At 39.4% G+C, this 24,181-nt stretch overlaps 1 protein-coding gene across 1 annotated transcript in view; it reads left to right on the plus strand.

Annotated features, from left to right (window-relative positions):
- Positions 1-8,278: 8,278 nt before the first annotated feature.
- capn5b (calpain 5b) overlaps positions 8,279-24,181 on the plus strand; it is a gene marked incomplete at both ends in the record, with an annotated part of 51,373 nt that continues 35,470 nt past the window's right edge. Inside the window, one exon of the mRNA XM_079247237.1 lies at positions 8,279-8,443. Within this exon, the coding sequence (XP_079103363.1) occupies positions 8,279-8,443 (165 nt within the window). The remainder of the gene's footprint in view (positions 8,444-24,181) is intronic.

Here is a 24,181-nt window from a genome sequence, read left to right on the forward strand (position 1 = left end):
GTAGTGTTCATTAAATTTGTCGTGTTTTTTTAATTTGTCATCGTGGTTTTTGTAATTGTTGTCATTTTCAATTTGTTGTTTTTCTTAATTTATTGTTGCGTTTTTTTGTTTTGTAGTTTGTGTTTTTTGTTTTGTTGTTGTGGTTTGCACTTCAGGGCCACCGTAAATAACTCCTCAATAGTACATAGAGTCAACTGTAACTTTTCCATCATGTTAATGTTATCTATGATGGACTTGAGACCCGTCCAGGTGGACCTGCCTCTCGTCCAGTCATCGCTGGGACAGACTCCAGCTTCCCAGCAACCCCTAACTGGACTTAGTGGTGCAGAAAATGGATGAATGAGTGAACGTTGTCCGTCGCTGCTGTTTGACATGAAAAACTTGCTAAGGAGGTCTGACTCCCATCCTGCCTCCAAACATTTGGAAACCTCCACCGACCTGTAAGATCTTCAGCCTTGTTGACTAAAACGTTCTTGCTTCTGGCGGAGGATTGAAGAGGCGTAACAAAGATGGCGGTGCCGATGCGTCAGAAAGAAAGAAAAAAAAAAAAACGCAGTAAAAACATTGTCTGCAGCACCCCGATACATTTATTCATGATTTGTTGGTAAATGAAAGAAATGATAGTTTTCTGAACGGTGTATAAATACTGGAACATCGGATCATCCGTGAGGTTCAGATGTAACAACAGACGCTCTTGGTTCTGCCTCAGTTTACAAGATTTTCTACTTTTATTCATCTCAGTGATTCCCAGCGGCGAGGTCCCGCCTCCTCCAGCTGGATGAAGCGCAGTGAACCAAAGACCCTTTGCTTGCTGTGCGACACATTTCTCTTTTTCTGGATGAAAAATGGATCAACGTATCTCAGTATGAGAAGGTCAGGGGTCAAAGTGGTCAAACATCTCAGGCAGCGGAACAATGAGTAAAGAGTCAAACAGAAAGTCTTCTGGCAGTTTTCCACTTGACATCCTGAACAACATCGTGTTATATTAACAACGTTTCATCTGACAAACTGGGATTTTAGGTGAGAAAACTAACGTTGGTTTGGACACACTTTCCCACTAGATCTAATGGAAAAGTGTTGACATCAGATGATCTGAGAAGCTTTTACTTCTTTCGCTGCAGCTGATGAATCTCATCCTGAACATATTGATTTCAGCGAGTCAGGAGGTGAAACGAAGTCTTATCAGGTCGTTTTCTGAGCTCAACGCAGGATTTAATGAGCTCTGTCCATCTGCTGTGTCTCGTATCATAACATCACATTTTTGTGCTTATTTCTGAATCATGCTGATTACTAGAAATATATTAATCACAGATTCTCCAGTTTTACTGATGAGAAAATAACCAGACATTTTAAACTGATATTTCCGGGTTAGAAAATATGTTTTTTCTCTCCTTGTTTCTGTGTAACAGCATGCTGATCCTGCTGCAGCATCATGTTTGATAATATCACATATTCACACATGAAATGATTTGATTGGCTTAGAATCCAGCTGTAAGTTTCAGATGATTTCATGGAATCACTTCCTGTTTTTATATCCAATCACAAAAAAAAACCTCAAATAGAATCTTATTCTTTGAACATAAATAGTGTGTGTGTGTGTGTGTGTGTGTGTGTGTGTGTGTGTGTGTGTGTGTGTGTGTGCAACATTCTGCATGTTCACATTGTGGAAACCATGACAACGGAGGAATAATCCTGACTTCACACCAGGGATGTCCATAGTCTGTCCGTGAGGTCCCTTTACATTAAATGGATCCAACAACCTATGTATTTCTGCACAATGATTCTTTCATTTGAGTCAGGTGTGTTGGAGCAGGGACACATAGAAAACCTGCAGGACTGTGGCCGTTGAGGCCCTGGACACCCCTGCTTAACACCGCTCCGTTTAGAGCTCCATGCTTGCATCATGTTGTTGGTAAAACACATGGAGGCTGTGAGGCAGGTTGTGGTCAGCTCTTCATCCTGGTTCTCATCTTCATTCTGGTCACCAGTAAAAAGGCGTGTGCAGCTGTACACCAGTCAACACATAACAAGAAATCCTCTCTTTATACTGGAGACCCCTCCTACAAGACAAACCAGTGATTGACATTTACTTTACAATTAATGCAACATCCAGACATAAAAACTGGATGTAAACATCGACCCACCAATACAATAAGTCAAGACCGTAAAACATTCAACATGGCTCGATATATATAATTTATCAGTTACGTCAACAAGAAACGTCCCTTCACTGTATCTGCATGGTACATGCCACGCTACCTGCTCTATGAAGCTACATGGACACCCACCATTCTGGTTTAGCTCCTCACTATAAGGCTCGGTCCACCTCATGACAGATGTCTTACAAACTATCAACGTTCTTCTCAATCCAGATTACAACCAAACTTTATTTATGAATAAATACATTAGGGGTGGGAAATCAAAAAATAAAAAATAAAAAATCAGGATTTCTTTGATTCACAATTTTAAAATTGATTTTTTTTTTTTTGTTAAAATTTTTTTTTTTTTTTTTTCTAATAAAAAATATTCCATTGTAAAACTTTTGTCATTTTCATTGGTTTTATTGATCTTTTTACTTGTCTTCTTGGGCGTTATAGCAGCAGAATGATGGTCTGGCTACTGTGTTCGATTTTCCTAACAGAAATTAAGAAAAATTACGTGAAAAAAAAAAAGTTTTATACATTTATTTTGTTTTTAATCTACAAAAATGAGCAATATTGAAGAATTGTGAGAATTGCAACTTAAATCAAATCGGCACTCAAAAATCTGAATCCAATCAAATCGGGACAAAAGCATATCATCACAGTCCTAAAATACATTTTCCTACAAACAAATGTAACAAAGTGCTTTACGCATCAAAAAAGCATGACGAAGAAAAATCCAACCTTTCCAGTCCTTCTCTTTAAGTCACACACAACATCCATTTCCAAAACTCGTCACTATTACAAGAGCTGTCTGTAAACATCAGACCCAATCAGCAGACTTCTGCAGAGCTTGACATCAAATTCTGCACAAGTCTGCTGATTAGCCACTGATTTGAATCAGGTATGATGCAGCAGGGAAACTCTTAACATTTGCAGGACTGTGGCACTGGAGGACCGGAGTTTCCGACCCCTGCTCTATGTTGACTGAAGAAGAAGTGGGTATACTCTGTATACCCGCGTATACCCAGGACTACACCACTGAATTTACCTACAGCTCTAATCTACAACGTGTTACAGAACTTTTTATTTTTTAAATGTTTTCGTCCACACTCTTCATAAAGCTGGGGAAGGTAATGTTGCTCAGAGACATTTTACTCTGGGTGAAGTGGTTCCTCGTCCTGATAGTAGTCTGTACATTTTTAAATAATGAACAATAAGAAATATAGTTAGACGCCTCAGTTTACTGTAAATCTGTAAAAACTCTGACCAATCAAAACGTTCGGGCCGAAATAAAGTTGCTCATTTCTTATATTTTGTTAGCTTCACGACTGAGAAAATGCAGGAAGTATTTCCCTGACCAGGCTCGGTTTATTCGCCTCCTCCCGCTAAACAGTCGAGAAAGAGAAAATCGTTGGAAAAAGCTGCGATCTGTTCTTCATTTTCACATTCCCAACAACTCATTCATTCATTTTCTGAACCGCTTAATCCAATTCAAGGTTGCAGGGAAGCTGGAGCCCATCCCAGCTGGCTTTGGGCGAAAGGCAGGGTACACCCTGGACAGCTCGCCAGTCCATTGCAGGGCCACACAGAGAGACATACAACAACTCACGCTCACACTCACTCCTATGGGCAATTTAGAGTAACCAATTAACCTAACATGCATGTCTTTGGATGGTGGGAGGAAGCTGGAGTACCCGGAGAGAACCGACGCATACACGGGGAGAACATGCAAACTCCACACAGAACTCCAACAACTCACGAAAATTTAATTCAAATCCGTCCATAAATTTTTGAGGTATCCTAAACACAAACAGATGAATGGTGGTAAAAACATAACCTCATTGGCAGAGGTAAGAAAAAAGCCTTGGATCATGCAAGGAGCAAAACCAGAGGGGGAGGAGCCAAAAGAGAGGGAGGAGCCAAGACAGGGTGCTACTTTAACACCTTACTAGCTCCCCGATGTTACCTCCCCCAGCTTTTATAGACAGTAATATGTGACAGTAAAGCAGACTGTGTTGTGGCTTCAGCCTGGTCATGCAGCTCAGGTGATCACCTGCTTCTCTGAAGCTGCAGGAAGACCAAACATCCTTTGTGTTCTTCTGGACGGGGAGGAGCTTACTGAGCTGCCGCTAACAGAGAAGCGTAAACAACACGTGCTTTCACATTACTCACCAAAAGTCTTCACTTACATCAGAAAAACCTGTTGGACTCGTTGATCTTTGCTTTTTCTTTAAATAGAGTCCCTCCTGGAAAGTCGCTATGTAGCGGCAAGGTGCCACGTTTTTACCAGAAACCTACCGTGCATCAGTGTAATCTGTGGTAATTACCACAGATGATAATAACATCATCATAATTAACGTTTAAATGTGTGTCAGAGCAACTCGTGGAACTGAGCAGAAAACTGGGATTTTGGACGGGAAACTACGGTGGCCCTGAAGTGTCACAGCAAAACAAAAGCCAAAACACAACACATTTAAGACACAACACAACGCAATGGAATTGACATCATCTGAAGTGAGCAGCGACGTAGCGTAACATCACGGAAAGTCAGCTGTTTTCAGTCCTTGCAGATTACAAGCGGGAGATCGTTTGAAACAGTCACTGATGGTAAAAAATAATGAAAATGAATAAAATGATTTAAAACGTTTATTAATGTAAGTATTACCTTATCATTATTGTCTCAACTGTGATATGTACACTAATCCTTGAAAATATTTTATTTCTCTGTATTGCATTTTATTATTTCTGTGTTGCTATTCAATAAAACAATTATTAAAAATAAAGTAAGCTATCTATAGTTTGTTGCTGTCTTCATTGCGGCATTTAAAGCTCCTGTCTCCAATTTATTGATCTATATTGACCCGTCTAGACCAGCAATGCTCACTAATTTCAGTATGCAGTGTCATCAACACTTCCAGTATTTTACTCTGCATCGGATGCGGCTACGTAGCGCAAAATCCCGGTAGATTTTTACATTCCAGTCAAACTCTTATTTACGCTATCAAAAATAAGACATATCTGGGTAAAAGAGTACTTCTGGTCACCCTGAAATCAGCAAAGGTTTGTTTTTTGCTTTGTTTTTTTGCATCCCCGTCTTTTCCACGACCAGTTTCCGTTTCTGGGACTTTATCAGGCAACAGGCTGAGACGGTTTGGTCAATATCCACATACCACCAACATACAATAACTCCCGATTTACACAGTTGAAACAATAATTATAATGCATACTGACATTGTTTTAATCATTTATTTTTATTTATTTTACCATCAGTGTTTTCTTTTCTTCACGGACTTTTTCAAACGATCTCCCGTTTATCATCTGTAAGGACTGAAAACAGCTGACTTCCCGTGATGTTACGTATGTCGCTGCTCACTTCAGATGATGTAAATTCCATTATGGTGGTCCCGAGAAATAAAAAAAAAAAAAAAAAATCACTTCCGTTGTGGCTTAATGTGTTGTGTTGTGGCTTTTGTTTTGCTGTGACACTTCAGGGCCACCGTAGGAAACTGCTCCCAAAGCACAATGAGAAACATTGTTTTTCGAACTAAATTTTATCCTGGTGGATAGAAGTTTTGGAGACGAGACTGCAAAGGCAAACATATTTTATTACCACGTTTTACAAACATGAAGCACAAATTCAACATTTTGCTTCTGGTTCAGAGATGAAACTTGCAGGTGTGTAATCTGTGAGCAGTATGAGTAGAAGTGTCATCGAGTGGACATGTGGATCCATAATTTGTGTGAATATTTTAAGTGTTTGTTGGTCATAGAAATGTTTTTATTGGGCTTTTAGCTGAGATTGCTGCAGATACAACACACGTCTATGTTAACATTACATTCCTGAAACAGGATGTAACCTTTTAATCCTGGATCCGGGCTGGGGGGGGAGATGAACAGTAAAGCTAACAATGTAAACACTAAACGTACATGGATGGAAGTTATTGTATGTTTTGTGAAGATTTATCTCACCTGAGAATCTAGAAAACCTGAGACTCCATTCCTGCTTTCTGTTCACCTGATGGCTGGAAACTCAGACAGTTTTCTCTGGGTTTGGCAGGCTTTAAATTCCCTTGTCACCTTTTTACTATTTTATTATAATAATATTTAAGATGAAATTTAGTAGAAGTAGTTTAACTTCTGTAAACTGCTGTTAAAAGTTGTTTAGAAACTAAAGTGGAGAAAGACATTCTACCTGTCGCCTGTCAGCATGTTATTCGGGGTGCACACCTGATATTTACACTAACGCTACTGTGAATGTGTTTACTAACCACTGGTCTCCATGTAGTTTGGTCATGTGTGTAAACCGAGGCCGCATGGCGCTTCAGACGCAGACGTGTGTCACAGCGCGGCAGTGATGTCATCGTTACACGCCGCACTGAATCGCTTCATCATGGCGTTTTATCATGTTTTCGTATCAAGTTTTCGTATCATGATGGTTTTTTTTTTTCCTTTCTCTATCTCTCTCTTTTCCTCTCTCTCTATGAAGTGTTTTCTTTCTTCTTCCCTTTGTCTTTCTGTCTCTCTTCTATCTTCTCCAGTCTGGTCCAGAAGTAGAAACTCTGTATTACTATTATACAAAATAAATAAAGAAATAAAATAAGAATCTAGAAAATCAAGGGGATCATCATACCAGTAATGCTCCCCTTGGCAAAGTAAATTTGCTCAGCAGAAAACAGCATCCAGACCATCATTCTGCTGCTTAAATGCTGGACAAGACACGAATTTAAAAAAAAAAAAAAAAAAAAAGGTTTCATGATGTTGGGCTTGTCTGAATGTATATCTGTTCCGGATTGTGTTGGTATGTTGAGTTGTGATGCAGAAAAACTGTCATTTTAGAGAAATCTTATTTTCACGGATGATTGGGAAGCTTTCTGTGTGGGAGGAGCTACCGGTTAAAAGAAGATCATTCTGACTTGATTGACGTGGCGAGTAGGTTGGATTGTGTTGCAGAGCTGGCAGTTAGAGACGTAAGCTGAGAAACCTGTGTAAATATTGTAAATATTGTACATATTGCTTAGGGTGACTATACAGTTGTGCTCATATTTATTCATCCCCTTTCATTAAAGAAGGAAAAAAACAGCTGCCTGTAAAATAAGCTGAAATTGACTAAAATAATAAGGAATAAAATTTTATGAAAATCATTACATTATTTTCTAATTCTGGTTCAATAGAAAAGCAAACAAATTAGATAATTTATTACATATTACATCACTCATAAACTAGTATTTTGTTGAACAATCCTTTAATGTTTCCGCTCCAGTCAGGTGTTTTCTGTTCCTCTCAGTCAGACTTCTGCACCTGTTGACAGGTATTTTGTCCCACTGTTCAACAGAAAAGTGCTCTAATTTGTCCAGGACCAATTTGTTTGTTTGTTTTTTTTTCTTTCTTCAACTCAATTAAATGAAAAAACAGTGTCTTATATTAATAAATTATATTTTTTAGTGACTGTTCCTTTTTTAAGTCTCCAGTTATTTGAGCGCCTGTTGTAAATTCAGCCTTTTCTTTAATGGAAGGGGATGAATACATATGAACACAACTGTATGTATTGTTGCACTTGGGAGGATAAACCACCTCAAACAAAACCCCGACTGTGCCATCATCATTGGGAAGAGCAGAGAAGCCCGTGACATGAAGTTACTGCATTTCTTTTTATAGGAGACCTTTTAAAGGCATTTTTCTTGTAACATGCATGTCATTTTAAGTTTTATTTTAAAGTAGTACGTAGTTCAGTTCAGTTCGCTTTATTTAAGTGAAACCAGTATCGTAGTTGCTGGATTGTGGGACACGCTTAGCGATCAGTGGAAACATTTGCCATTTATCCATTGCCTCAGTATTGATCATCCTCCGTCCTGACTCACCGGCCCCTCAGCATCTCCTCAACTGATCAATGTCCACACGGCTCCGTCAACGTATAGAAGTGATAACGAGGCCCTGGAGGATATCGGTGAATGGACAGATGAATCATTTTGACCTGATGAATGCATGCTGCATCCGGCGCTCATCATGTCTTCCAGTCTGCAGTCCGCTGGGTGTGGAAGTGGAAGTGAAGGATAGAAGTGCAGCATCGGTGTAGAAGACGCGTACTGACCGTCATCCCTCCTTCTCGTTTGGGTTGTGTCCTTCAGGGCTGCAGTATGTTCACCTCAGTGAAGGCCTTCGAGGGGCAGCAGTACTCCACCCTGAAGAGGCAGTGCTTGCAGAGTGGCCTCCTGTTTGAGGACCCCCGCTTCCCCGCCACCGACGACTCGCTCTTCTACCAGGGCAACAGGATCGGGCGTGTCGTCTGGAAGAGGCCACGGGTAGGTAGTTTCCTGCCTGAATTGCTCACATTTGGTAAATATTAAACAAAACAAAAAGTCAACAACAGAAAATGATTAACCCTTTAAAGCCCAACGTTTGTATGATGTCCACACCGTTTCTGAGACATTTTACATCACTTTATGGTAGAAACATCATCCTGTTGTTCACCATGAGATACTGGTTTCCTCCACCCTGGTGGAGACCAAGCAGCAGAAAACTAGACTGCAATCGCTCTTATCTATCACAAGGTAAAAAATGTTTTTTTTGTTTTTAAAGATTTTGTTAAAGCGTAAAATAAACACTTCAGTTTTAAAAAAAATTGAGTTTTCCTCCCCAGTTCTTAAGTTGGGCTTTAAAGGTATAAAAGCTGTGTTTATGTTGGAATCTAATCGCTTTATATCTACTTGCCGTGGTTCACACACATGCTGCTGCCACCATTTTTACTACGGCGTCTCTGAATGGACAAACAAGTCCTTGTGTGAAGCTTTAAATCTGCAGCGGCAGCTTCGTTTGATAGGAGCTGGAGGAGTGTTTGGGATAAGTTACACCTTAAAAAGCTCCATGAACAGGGGTGTCCAGCTCCGGTCCTGCAGGTTTTCCATGTCTCCCCGCTCCAACACATCTGACACATTTATCAGTCATTGTGCTGAACTTCATTTAAAGTCAGCAAAGTGTGTCAGAACAGGGAGACATGGAACACCTACGGGGCAGCGCTCCACGAGGACTGGCTCGTCGCCGCGCCTCAGGACGCCGGATCCTTTCAAACACGAAACTGTCTGGAGGAAGTTTGGCCAGGTAAGTTAGCAGCACTGAAGAGTTGATAATGTCCAGCTAGAACTTTAACGTTTCCCATCCTGACATGGAAGTCTGACTTCTGACCGACTTGGCTTGCTGGAAATTGGAATTTCAGATTTCCAGTTTGTAGCTGAATTCTCCATCAGTACCGTACTGGAGGACTGGAAGGTCTGGAAGGACTGGAAGGACTGGAAGGTCTGGAAGGACTGGCAGGACTAGAAGGACTGGAAGGACTGGAAGGTCTGGAAGGACTGGCAGGACTAGAAGGACTGAAAGGACTGGAAGGACTGGCAGGACTAGAAGGACTGGAAGGACTGGAAGGACTGGAAGGTCTGGAAGAACTGGAAGGACTAGAAGGACTGGAAGGACTGGAAGGTCTGGAAGGACTAGAAGGACTGAAAGGACTGGAAGGACTGGCAGGACTGGAAGGACTGGAAGGACTGGAAGGTCTGGAAGGTCTGGAAGAACTGGAAGGACTAGAAGGACTGAAAGGACTGGAAGGACTGGCAGGACTAGAAGGACTAGAAGGACTGAAAGGACTGGAAGAACTGGAAGGACTGGAAGGACTCGAAGGACTGGAAGGACTGGCAGGACTGGCAGGACTAGAAGGACTGGAAGGACTGGAAGGACTGGAAGGACTGGCAGGACTGGCAGGACTAGAAGGACTAGAAGGACTGGAAGGACTGGAAGGTCTGGAAGGTCTGGAAGAACTGGAAGGACTAGAAGGACTGGAAGGACTGGAAGGACTGGAGCAGTCCTTGTTTGTTTCAGCTGCAGTGGAAAACATTTAGTGTGGCTGGGTTGTGAATGTTGGTGGCAGTGTTGGCGCATCAGGGTGGATCATCGCCCAAACAAAGAGCAGAGGAGAAATTACATGTTGTGTAAATAAGAGAAATAACATCGGACCAAAAGAACCAAACATGAATCTGTTCAATCAGGGAGGCGACTTTAGATAAACAAACCTTCCAAACTAGCTATCATTAACTCTGCGAAGTTAGGCCTGCCCTTAATACTTTAAATCCTAGTTTTAAATGTTTGTTGAGCGATGAACTGATTTATTAATTCAGAACCTGACAGGCTGAACAAAAGGTAAAAAAGGGTTAAAAGAAGGGTAGAAAAGAAAGACAAACTAACTGAAATGAAACATGGAAAGGGGAAACGGATTAGCCTGCAGCAATCATTATAATAGTTATGCTGAACAAACGTATAAACACAACACTTTTGGGTTCGCTCCAATTTCTCATGAGCTACACTCAAAGATTTAAAACTTTTATCTACATGCACAATATTTCCTTCAAATGTTGTTCACAAATCTGTCTGAATCTGTGTCCGTGAACCTTTCTTCTTGGTTGAGATAATTCATCCCATCTCACAGGTGTGGAATATATCAGGATGCTATTAGACAGCATGTTTATTGCACAGGTGTGCTTTAGGCTGGAAACAAAACAGGCCGGTTGTGAAAGTTGTATCGTGTTGGTTTCTCAGCCTCAGTAGGCTGCTGGGTAGCAGCTGCTCTACAAATATACATGATAGATGTCACCATGGCTGCAATGATATGTTTCCATCCCAATTCAATTTGATTATGATACATTTCTTTTGTGTTACTGATTCGATTTAAATTGTGATTCTTGCGATTTGTTGATATTTGTTTGATAGGAGCTGCAGGAGTGTTTGGGATAAGTTACACCTTAAAATTTTTGTAGAGACCAAAAACAGAAAAAAACAAAAACAAAGTACAAATCTTTATTTACTTGTCATTTTTCTTAATTTAAGTTAGTAAAAAAAAGCAAGACAGTAGCCAGACAATCCTTCTGCTGCTATGAGGCCCAAGAAGGAAAGTCAAAAGATAAAAAAAACTATTAAAACTGACAAAAGTTTTGTAATCCTGGACTGAACTGGCGAGCTGTCCAGGGTGTACCCTGTCTTTCGCCCAAAAGACAGCTGGGATAGGCTCCAGCTTCCCGCAACCCTGAATTGGAATAAGCGGTTAGGAAAATGAATGAATGAATGAATGAATGAAAATGAATGAATGAAAAGTTTTGTAATGTTGGTTTTTTTGTTAAACAAAAATATCGATTTTAAAATTGTGAAGCAAAAAATCCTGATATTCAATTTTTTTCTATTAGATTCCTCACCGCTAGATGTCCCTGTGTTTTCAAACAAGTCCAGGACTCGGAGTGTTGAAGGCAGAAAGTTACGTAGTGCGTCTTTAATGTCCATTAATGAAGACTTGGACGAAAATATTTAAAAAGATAAAAGTACTGTAACACGTTGTAGACTGGAGCTTTTAGTTAAAGTATTTCAAATGACACTAACTTTAGGTCTGTTCAGTTTTGGTCAGGGATGTTTTCTATTTGTTACATTTATTTTTATTTTTAAGGTTTTAAAATAAAATGCATTTTTAAAGTTTACAAGATTAATATCTGTGTCTGTTTGATTTAATCCTCCACCAAAATCCACTTAAATAGATTTTTTTTCTTTTTGGGGCAAATATTGTGCAATTAAAATGCGATTTATCAAGATTAATTCATACAAAGCCTGAAATGAAGTTTTTAAAATTATATACAGTGATAGAAGTAAAATTAGAAGCAGGTATAACATTTAGCTGCTACGTCAATGAAGCAAACAGAAAACATCGTACAACCTCCAATAGACAATATGATAATCATCAAGAGCACCTGCAGAGAGACAGTCATAGATCCACAAACAGCAGCAGCATCTAAAATAAAGCAGAAACTATGTCAAATATATAACATATTAAAAAACAAAGAGCTTTAAAAAAGTTTGAAGCTGTTTCTTAACAAAGGATAACTATTATGAGATTTATGTTTTATATTCCAGAGCGGCTTGTCGGTTTTTAAAAGCAGCCTCTGTCAGAGAAAGCAGAGTTTACACCGATGCTCTGATGTCTAACAACATGAAAAGCCAGAAAAGTGTGAGATCAACAGAACAGTAACTGTGGCGAGGCGTCGTACATCTTTGGTCCAGTTGTCCTGGTCCGCAGGCGGCAGCAGATACGAGGTGATAAAGATTACTGCCTCGGTGATGAAGATTACTGCCTCGGTGATGGTAATGGTGGTTCGGATGGAGCAGCAGTGAGGTACAGCATCAGTAACAATCAGCTAATTTCTCTAAAATATATCTACTAAAATATCTCTTCTTCTTTAAATATTTTAAAGCAAACTTACCTCTGAATCCTTCTCGTCTCATGTCAGAGTGTATTTCTGTCCACATGCATGTAAACACCGCAGAGATCCGCTTTCAGGGACTTTTGTCCTGGTTCTTGCTGACAAAGGATATTTTATGAGTTTATTTGTGTTCATGGAGCTATCAGGTATCCAACTGTTTTTGCCAACTGATCCAGTCGTTGTAAATTGTAAGATGCAGACATTTTTCTTTGTTTTGCTGCATTTAAACAACCTCAGCTTCAGCAGCAACCGATGCAGCAGGACTCACGCTTTCCCGCTGTATACATGGTCGTTATCTGTGTTCAAAATAATTAAGCTATTTCATATGTCCATAAACAGATCCCACTCCCCGGTCAGTCAGTGAAGCACAGGTAATCCCCTGCAGAGATACATCTTTTTTATGTTACTGGGCATAAATAATGAGAAGTACTTTCACCCTTAAAGGCATCAAACCCATCCGGCTATTAAGCCTCAGGTCCCTGCAGGATGGGAGATTAATAACCCTACAGTATGACTAATCATTTATAATTCACCGCTAACATCAGCAGCGATCAGTAATTGCTCTGCTGCGCTCCTCAGTCTCCCGGTACACACCGGTGCTGTGTGTGTGTGTGTGTGTTTATGTTGAGGATGATATCAGATGCAGAGCCTCAGGATTTGGTGGAGCCCCCTCCCCTCGCCCAGCAGGCTGTGGTTCTGTATGGTGTAACCTCCTTCTGCCTGCGTCCTGCTGCAGCGACAGCCAGTGTGCATCGCCATGGAAACTGGGTCACACAGATTACATGTTTTGGTCTGTGCTGATGTCATTCATGCAGACAGAGAACTGGAAGAAGTCAAGGAAGGAGCGAGCGGGAGGAGGAGGCTCTTCGTTTACACGGCGAGCACGACTTGTGTCCTTAGCGACGGCGGTCTGTGTCTGGAGGTTAGGAAGTGTGAAGAGGCAAATTTCAGTCCTTCTATTTTTAGATTTCTACTCAAGCACGTGCATGGAGAACCAGGAGTTGCTGACTTTGCCTTGAGAATATTTCTTTCAGGATGAAACTAGTTCATTGAATTGATAATGGAACAAAACTGTTAGTTGCCATATGTCAGGGGTGTCTGAAGTCAGATGGAATAGAAAATAAGTGAATCATATTTCTGCATTCATTGTGAATTTGGTGAACTTTGACTGTTAAATTTCTGCCAATAGATCAACTTTGATGGTGCTGGGCTTTGACGTTGGACGCTTGCAGGATCCAAAACAATAAAGTCAGTTTGTTTTCCATCTGCATTGCATCGTTCACTTCTGCTTGATTTAGTTTTATGGCAAAGAAGACAAACGGTTTGCAGACAAGGAGCTTTTTAAGTAGGTTTTGTGAATTTTAAGGAAAGCAAACCAGTTTTATTCAGAAAAAGCTTTACATAGAAGTTCTGACCTGTCTCGTTATATGTCCACCTCTTAAAGCATTATTATTATTATTATTATTATTATTATTATTATTCCCACAGTGGTTGTTTCTTCATTGATGCCGGTTTCTGTTTACTTTGTCAGATATTGAGGTGATAAATGTCACAATTAAATCCATAAATAACATTTAATAATGTATGAGGTATGTCTCTAATTTAGTAAAACTGGTAATAAAGCATGGCATAAATAAATACAGATATTGATAGCTATTTGAATGTGTTTTAATGCAATAAAATTTGAAATACTGCACCAATCAAAAGTTTGGACACATTTTTTTCCCCATTAATTCCAATGTGAAAGTGTGTCCAAACTTTTAACTGCTACTGTTAATGCAGATAAATATATAATTACCTAAATTTATGACTAAAAAAATTAATAAATTGTTCATAAATTAGAATTAAATTATGTAAAATGCTTAAGACTATTGGTTTTTTTTTTTTCTGAGCTACAGTGATCTGATTGGTCAACCTGCTCTGCAAGTTAATGGAAAGTGACCCCTGATAAAAGATCCCCGCTCAGCCAGTGGAAATGCTCCAACTTATCAGGTGGCAGTGTTTATGTATTTGTTTGATGGTTATATCAATTATTACTGTAATTTATTTTTAAAGGAACAAAAACATAATTTGAGCAATTTCCTAAATTTCAGGCCAAAGTAATCGAAGCCCAACTTAAGCCCCGCCCACCAGGCATGGCGGGTGAGGCTGATTGAGACCAGGAAATGATCAAATGGTGAAAATATGTTTATGTTTAAACTTTTATTTTAATTGAATTAATTATGTGTTTAGTGATTTATTCATTTAAGTGATAGTCATTTTTATATGTTATTAATTTAGATATTGAATCTAATTCCCTCCGTAGTCCAGAGTCCATTTGGTCACGGTGGCAGTGGGGAAGTGGAAGGTGTGGACCCAAATGCAGAGATGAGGGAACTGGGATGCAGGTTGAAGACGGCTTTTAACCTTAACCGAGGCCAACAGGGAACAAACAACAAAGTACGACAAAATGATCCGGCAACCAAGAACTAAAACTGAGGGGTATAAATACACGGGGGAACCAAACAAGAAACAGGTGTACGGAATGAACTGAAACAAGACCAGGTGAACTCAATGAGGAAATCAATAAAGCTAAACAACAAGGGAACCAAACAGGAAAAACTACAAAATAAAACAGGAAACCTGAACTAAGGAAAAACACAAACAACCACATCATGACACATTTAGTCTTTTCATTCGTGTCTAATAATCATCAGATCTGCTGAAGTTGGGTTGTAAAAGGAGGCTTCCTCCCCCTGGATAAGGAAAATTTATGGTTTTATATCAGGTTTATGTGGCCTGTGTTGGACTTGTTAAGAATTTATTAGATTCCTGAATCGTGTCTAGCTGCTTGCTTTTCCACACAGTTCCTGTCGACTGCAGCTACTTGATAAAAATAAAAAATGTTATCTGACTATCTTTATTCTGATAGAAAAACACCTCCAGTTTGAAGTGGAACAACTTTATTTATAAAGTACTTTGACACAACACACTTCAGTGTTATGTGGCTAAATTATTTATTTAATTATGTACATAAGGGTTTTGCTGAAGTTTTTTGTAATGAGAGAAACGGATTTAAAAATGAACAGATGAAGATTGTGCGTGAAGTTGTGTGTTTATTTGGCAACATGAGTGTTAGATCATAGTTTAGAGCATAGTCTGGCTCTAAACTGGCTCTCTTTTTATACCTCTGACCAGCCTAATTTTGGCCAAAATAACTTATCAAGATGTAATTTAATGGACAAACCACTGTATTGAAATAGTATTGATTGTGTAAATTTGTAACTACAAATTAGCACCCAATAACGTCTTAGCTGCTATATCAGCCCTAATATCTTCATTCCCTCTAGTTGGCATTTCTTCACTGCACTGCTACAGACATAAAGCCTTTAATCCAGACTAGCTGCTGAACACTGTCGCGTTTCCAGCCCAGAGCTGCTGCTGCCACAAGCATTAAAACTAAAAACATGCCTTTTTTTTTTTATTATTGTTATTGTTTTAAGAGCTCCAAACTCGTCACCTGGCAACCATTTCTGAAGATACATCATTGATTTAGAAATACGGATTATCATATGAATCAGCAGAAAAAGCAAGAATCTGTTTGTGTGTAACTTAGATCAGAAAGCTAACATGACACTCTTATTAAACTACAGTTATGTTTCTGTTCAATAAACAACCACCGTTAGCATGAATTTAGGTATATATATATATATATATATATAAATCTGAAATCTGTAATCTGAAACAGGAAGCAGGTAGAGGGAAAAAAAACACCTAAGATGTATTTGAAGATATAATGGTGTTGCAGAGGCAGGACGTTTCTGAAGCTAAAGGCAGGTGAAGACACAAGATGAACGAATGCGGATCATCAAGATGGAAATCATTAAAAGCAGCAAAGAAAACAAAGGATTTATTTTACAATTCTTCAAGTTATCATTTTGAGAATTCTATAATTTAACACCTGCAGCAGAAATACATTTATTTTTAAAGGTAATCTTGTAATTATAACAATTACTGTAAATGTTCTGGTAAATATTTATACTTTTATACATCATTCTAAAAGTCTGAAGCTCAACCAAGTGCTCTGTTTTCAATGAACCGGACAAAAAAAAAGAAAAGTGTATGTATATTCTCTATGACCAGCTTTATAAATTATTCTAAGGACTCTTTTTTGGGGGTGACACTACTATTTTAAGTGTTGTCCCACATGTCCGAACAGGTACAATATGGTTCAACCTGTGCATTTTACAACATTCTAGGCAGCTGCATTTGCTAAATATTAAAATAAAAAGTGATCATGGAAAAAGCTGCATTTGAAAAAAACTGAAATATCTCTAAAAAGTTGTTATGCTCTCATGAGCTGGTCTTTTAGACATGTCCACATAGAAGCATGTCACAAAAGTGTAATGGGGACACTTTCTTTGCATGTATACATCACCGGGCACTGGGTCCGGAGGAGGCGGACATCTTTTTTCAAATAAAGAGAAAAATATGACCTCCTTCATAGCAAACAACAGCAAAGTGCAGAGTTTAATGAGGAATTAGAGAAATGTTGGGAGAAGAACTTAGAAAAGCCATAAAAAAATCCTCTGCAGGAAGTGGAAAAGACTGAAACAACGCTACCTGCCATTAGACGCAATTCTCATAAAAACTCATCCTGCAGACGAGACTTTACCAAAATTACAACTCATGCACTAAATTATCAACGGACAAACCTGCAAAATGCAATTGTATGTTGTCAAAATTTTAGAAATATCACATTTATTTGTGAAAAATTGACAACTAATGTTGTCTTTATTTTTATTTTAAAAAAAATTTACACTACCTTTGAGTTCCTTTTTTTCATTTTAGTTCATCATCCGACACCCAGAAACTTAAGTTCATACACTATTTCAGTTCTCAGGCCATCTTTAGAAAGTTAAATTTCCTCCCGTTCTTTTTTTTTTTTGTTTTTTTTTAAATTTAACATAGACTTTTCTGATTAAGACCTGAGTTATCATCAAACCATCTTGTTAGTTTCATTATTTGGGCAGGTTTGTTGGAAGCATTCAGAGATAAGGATCAACTAATCAGCCTGCATAAGAGACTGAGGTGACAATAATAGTCGAGACATCCATTTCCAGTTGACGACAACGTGAACACACGAGGAAGTCGTATTAATGACAATGGACAATGGGAGTTTTAACTAAGGGATAATGCTCGACGAAGCTTCACATCGGACGGTTCATACCTCTGCGCCGTCCTTTAATTTCTGATAATGGACACCTTGGAGGACATTGTCCTGCTTAGAGCATGCCCACTCACAAAGGAAATAACAGAAGATCAATCACTGATGATGTTTTTACTGTTAAAATCATGTTTTTAACATGAAGCGGCTGAGCGGACTATTTAATGTCTCTGGTTGTTCACCCAGACCACAGTATAAATCCTCTTTAATAACAAATAAAAGTTAAATCCACTTTGAAATGACAAAAATTGACCATGTAAACACCTAAATCCACCAAATTACAAATGCAAAAGTCAATTCGAAATTAAACGTAATTCTGAAGTAAGTGACTAATTTATGATAGATTCCTGTGTTATATAAACTTTCATTTTGCTCCAAGCTAATTCCAGTCATTCTGCGCAGACTCCTTACCCTCTCCTGTGATGACGCACATATTCCACGAGTTGTTTTGCCTCCTGTGTTCGGTATCTATCTTCCTTCTCCTTCTCAGCTGCTGAAAAAGTGAAGTAGTATGCTTGTGTGGGGCTGCTGCTTCAAAATTATAATTAAAAAAACAGAAAAACTGGTACTTATTATGTAGTTTTCTATGTTACGACCAAAAAGACGACAAACTTTGTATATTTCTGGTCGACGTAAGTACGTCACGCCTGTCCAATCAGTGTGACGATGGGGTAGTGGAGATGTGGACCCAAATGCTGGATGAAGATGTTTTTCATACAAAAAAAATTAAACTGAAGGCAAACTAGCATGTAAAGCAAAAAACGTGAAGCTAACGAAAACACACGACGAAACTAACAAGATAACAATGAACCAGCAATGAATAACAGAAAGCCAGTAGTAAACATAGACACAAACAGAACAAGACACATTGGGAACGACTTAACTAATGAGTCCAGGTGAATATAATAAATGGGAAAGCAAAACAGGAAACAAGACACAATGTAGCTAAACAAGGAAAACTACAAAATAAAACAGGAAACTAGAACTAAAGACAACATGAAACATATCATGACCAGAACCCTTCCCGACCCACCGATCTAAAGCGGAATTAAGTAAGGACGGGTCTTCATGTAAACCTCCATTTGGAAATTTTATTTCCATTTTTTCCATTTCTATTTCCAACTTGTACGAGATCATTTTTTATTCTGAATTATTTAATTCCAAATTATCTATTCCGAATTAAAAACCATCATGTAACCCTATGAGAAGAAGAAACTGACTCCGATGCCTTAATGAGAATAAAAATGGGCTGTTTTACTTATCAGAACTAAATGGCAGAAACCATAAAACACTGATTTGGTTCTGCTTTCTTCCTGATGGACAAAGAAACCTCATTTACAATGCAGCGTTTTATTCAGGCAGAGTGCAACATAATGGAGTTAGGCATCAAACTACATGGGACCAGAGTGACTCAGAGAGAATAAAATCTTCAGAACAATCAAATTTTAATGAATGTCCTTTCAAAAGCTCATTTAGAATGTTGCATCACACTCCCGAGCAGACTCATTGTTAAGTGCTTTTCTGCACGGTCAAGGTTAAACATTTAGATGTTTTTAACTGCAGACCCAGAATGGTCAGAAATGTCTGGCGAGTTGTGTTTCTGTTTTTAACATATACTGAAAAAAACTAAAGGAAAAAAAACTTTAGTTAATCTATTTTTAGTTTGTTTTTGCATATTTTAGTGGTATTGTTGTTACTGTTGTCTGTAATAACAACTAATGGAAGTCAAGCAGATTTACGTTTTCTTTTAGTCTTCAAAAAATAGGGTTTTTTTGCCTTTCTGTTGTCATTTTAAAAAGTGAATTTTTAAAAATAGATCAAATAAAACATCATTCACACGCAAAATGATTGTAGTAAAGGAGATCTGAGGAGTTCTGCTGGAGAAACTATAGAAAAATGACGGAAGATACCACACTCGTCCACTTCATGAGGTCCACCTGCAGGTTCAGGGATGAAGCCCTTTTGGAATTCTTGGTGACACAGATTCAACATGTTGGAAACATTCCTCAGAGCTTTTCCTCCATGTTAACATGAAGCATCACACAGTTGCTGCACATCATGATGAGAATCTCCCGTTCCACCACGTCCCAAAGCTGCTCTGCTGGACTGAGATCTGGTGACTGTGGAGGCCGTTGGAGGACAGTGAACTCATCGTCATGGTGGAGATGATGTGAGCTTTGTGACATGGTGCATCATCCTGCTGGAAGTTTCCATCAGAAGATGCTACACTGTGCTCGGAAAGGGATGGACATGGTCAGCAGCAACACTCAGGTAGGCTGTGCTGGTTAAACCATGTCATACTGGTACTAAGGGGACCAAAGTGGGACGAGAAAACCTCCCTCCTGCAGCAGCCGACTGCTTCCTGCTTTCTCTCACTCTTAGCTTTTACTTATGTTGACCTTGCTTCTGATCTTTTTCCTTTTTTACTTAAAATCTTTCACACAGCAGCTTTTGAGTTCCTTTAAACTACTGGATATGAAGCATTTTTAAGAGAAAATGCAATGTTTTAATAGTTCCTTTTATCTTCAGTGGTCTGTTAGCATGACCTACACACAGCTGAAGCTAGCAGTTAGCACCCAGCTAAAGCTAAATAGATTGGAAAGGTGCTAACTGGCAGCGAGATGCTTTCCATCTCCCCAGATCACTACCAAGACCTATATAAGAAGATTACAGACCTGAAGGTGAAAGTCTACCACCTTGAAGTCAATGATGAAGTAAATAAACTGTATGGAAATGAAGCAACTTTGCCGTTGAGTCAAAAACCGTGGAGGTGAGCAAGCTAACACGCGGTTAAAAGGCACAGATAACACGACCAAGAAAGAAGCAGCCTCTGTGCATGACATACCTGTCAACTCTACCGTTTTGGCCGGGTAACTCCAGTTTTTTACTTGTCTTTCACGCGCCTTTCTCGGATTGTTACTTCCCCGGAAAACTCCCGGATTATGGTACAGGCAGGAAATGAACAAGCATGTCCCCCATGGAATTGTCATGTTTTAATCATGTTTTTGGAAAAAGGAGGATTTCGCATCACAGACTGGTCACATTGAGATGAATTTAGTGATGAGACCGACTGGCCTCCACTTCCTACAAAACAAATGACCTTCTATGCCTCCACATGGAGGAAACATGGCTGGACAACTGAGACTGGGAGGGTTGACAACAAACCTCCAAACATAATGGTGTGTAACTAAAAACATGAGTGAGATGTTTACACAGGTCATTTTGTTAACACCTACCCTGTCAGAGGGTTCAGTCAATGAGCCATTGAACCTAAACAAGCTGGCTTGACCATGTCTACGTGGCTTAATGCATTGAATCATTTACAACCCTTCAAATCAACCTAGAGGTTGTAACTGTAGAAGTAACAACTGACTGTAAAACACAGATTTTCAACATTACATGTGACTGAAGGCACAAATATGAGTTCCAGGTCAGTTTTTCCATCTCAAACTGGTCAGGGTCAACTGGGTAAAGTATCAAACTGTACAATTAGAGGGCAGGTGGTTTCACTTGCCTGAAGGTCCGAAAGCAGGGGTGCCCAAGTCCAGTCCTGGAGATCTACCATCCTGCTGTTTCTAGGTGCAACCCTTCTTCAACACACCTGAATCAAATAAGTGGCTCGTTAGCAGGCCTCTGCAGAGCTGGATGACATGCAGAAGAGGAACTCAGCTATTTGACTCAGCTGGACAGGGGTTGCATCTAAAGGCTGCAGGATGGTAGATCTTGAGGACTGGACTTGGGCACGCCTGTCCTAAAGGTTAAAGTGTCAAAGCTCCATTTTCAGCTGCAACATCTGAAATCAGCCAATGACGAACAAGCTCAGGATATGTTCAGGTGGAATTTGATCCCTTAGAAGCCTGTTTGTGTGTTAGCCTATCAGAACAAGATATAAGTAAACACTTAATTGATCTATCTCCTTTTACACTTCTTATCACATAGCGTACAATGTTTGTTTTATAAATTGCATTCCCATTAAGAGTTAAATAGATTATTGAGCATTAGGGTGTATTCCCATCAGGACAGACCAGAGTTATTACTTTACACACTTCTTAGTCCGACCCACAACCTGCCTGTAATTGTTTTTAATCGTAAAAAATTCAATGAAATGAAATAAATAACTGCTGTAATTTTGCCTTTAAAAAAAAAAAAAAAAAAAAAAAGTAGATTTTGTTCTTGTAGAATGAAGCAGAATGAAACTGAAGCTCCTTTCAAACAAACAAAACATTTGAGAGCTTTAAAGACACTACAGAACTTTTCCCATCATGTTCCTCCTATCGACGGCTAATTCACCGTCCGTCCTGATTCCTGACCTGTTATCTCTCTGATGCAAACAGAGGTGTAGAAAGTAGAACCTGGCAGCTCTCTCCAACCAGTCACTAAACCAGCTGAATGTAACCAGCTCAGCTCCACCGCAGGTAGACGAGCCTGTTAGTGGAAACATCTGTTCTAAATGCATCAGTAGATCCAAAACATGGCAGGACTTCTACTTTATTTTTACTTCTACTTCTACTTTATACACCTCTGGCTATGGCATGATGCAGCATCCCGGATGTAAAAGTTGTGTAATGCAGGGTCTAAGCCTCGGGATGCAGCAGCTCTAGAAATGCACGATAGATGTCACTGTGTCATCGGACAAGTCCAGGACATGAAGGTTTAAGGTCAGAAAGTTCTGTAATGTGTCTTTATGTGGCCTGTGAGGGTCATTTCCTCAGTGAAAATGTAAATCTGTGTGTTCAGGTGAATATTCAGTCTTACACCCCTCTGAGCTGGTTGTGATCATGCTTATCAGCAAGCAGAGGCTTCCAGGCTGCAGATGCTGTGAAGTCCAGTTGCAACGTGGGGATGAAGAAGAGCATGTCAGTCGGTCCTGCTACTCTTTCTTTTAGGGACGAATAAAAGCTTGACTAGATTATACACTTTATCATAGAAAGGATTTTTCACATAAAAGCGTCTTTTAGCTGTTCTGCTCCTCGCCTGCCGAACAGCCTTCCGGACGACCAGAGAGCAGCTGGGAACCCCGACATTTTCAAGTTGTAGGTCTGAAAATTTACAAAAGCTTTTAACTGAATAATTTTTAAACTTTAATTTGCATTTTGTATTCTTATTCTATATAATTGCATTTTTTTCTGTTTTATTCATTCATTTTCCAAACTGCTTAATTCAATTCAGGGTCATGGGGAAGCTGGAGCCTATCCCAACTGGCTTTGGGCACAAGGCAGGGTACACCCTAGACAGCTCTCCAGTCCATCACAGGGCCACACAGAGACAAACAACCACTCACACACACTCCTATGAACAATTTAGAGTAACCAATTAACCTAACATGCATGTCTTTGGACGGTGGGAGGAAGCTGGAGTACCCAGTGACAACTCATGCATACATGGGGAGTGTGATGGTTGGTTATAGTGGTGGGAGAAAATTGCAGAAGCTCAGCTCTTCAACTTTGTCTTGTCTTTATTAGTCACCAAAAATAAAACGCATGAGTCAGCCATGCACCAGTGAGCAGTTGGACAAGCAATATTCAATGGCAGCTCAATCACAACAAAAATGCTCTCTTGCACCTGAAGCTTCTCCTCCAGCTTTATACTGGAGGCCCCTCCTACAAGACAAACCAATATTAATTGACATTCACTTTACAATTAATACAATGCCTAGATACAAACTATACTATGTATTAGCCAAGGATATAAACATTCCAACATGGCTCATTATATACATATAAAAAATAGATTATTCATTAAAGATCAGTCACATTAACAGGAAACACCCCTTCAAGGTCTCTACACATGGTACATGCCATTTCACCTGCTCTATAAAGGTATTTGGACACTCACCATTCTGGTTCACCTACTCACTAGAAGGCATGGTGTACACACCATGACAGGGAAAACATGCAAACTCCACACTGAAAGGCCACTGACCAAACCAGCGATCTTCTTGCTGTGAGGCCACAGTGCTAACCACCAGGCCACCGCGCAGCCCTGTTTTATTTTATTCTATTTTATGTTGTTTAACATGACTTTTCTGCCTGAGTGTATTAGTTTCCTTGATGCAAGGGGTGGGGTTAGAACAGCACTTTGAGACATTGTTTTAATGCTTTACGTACCTCTGTGTGTTTGTGTTTGTGTTTGTGTTTGTGTGTGTGTGTGTGTGTGTGTGTGTGTGTGTGTGTGTGTGTGTGGATAAATATGTGCTGTATATGAGAGACTTGTGGGCTTGTGGTCGGGGAGATTTGACGTGAAAGGGGATAGTGTGTGTTTATCACACTTTTACTGTGAAGCACTTTGACTTGCAATTCCATGTATGACAAATGCTCTGTACAGTAAATAAGTTTGATTTAATTTCTTTTGTTAGTTTGTATTTTAAAGCTGTGGTAGATTGGTTACAGAAATCTTGGATAGAGGTTTGTGAGGATCTTTCTCTGGTAGCTTCCGCTGTGCTGCAGCTGAATTAAAGCTCCTGTTCCGGTAAAATCTGGAGCTGTTTTCTTGTTTTACTTGTCAGGATTGCAGTTGCTATGCTTGAACCCAACAACAACATGAGATAG

Source organism: Telmatherina bonti (assembly GCF_933228915.1).
Source record: "Telmatherina bonti genome assembly, chromosome: 10".
Classification (NCBI taxonomy): domain Eukaryota; kingdom Metazoa; phylum Chordata; class Actinopteri; order Atheriniformes; family Telmatherinidae; genus Telmatherina; species Telmatherina bonti.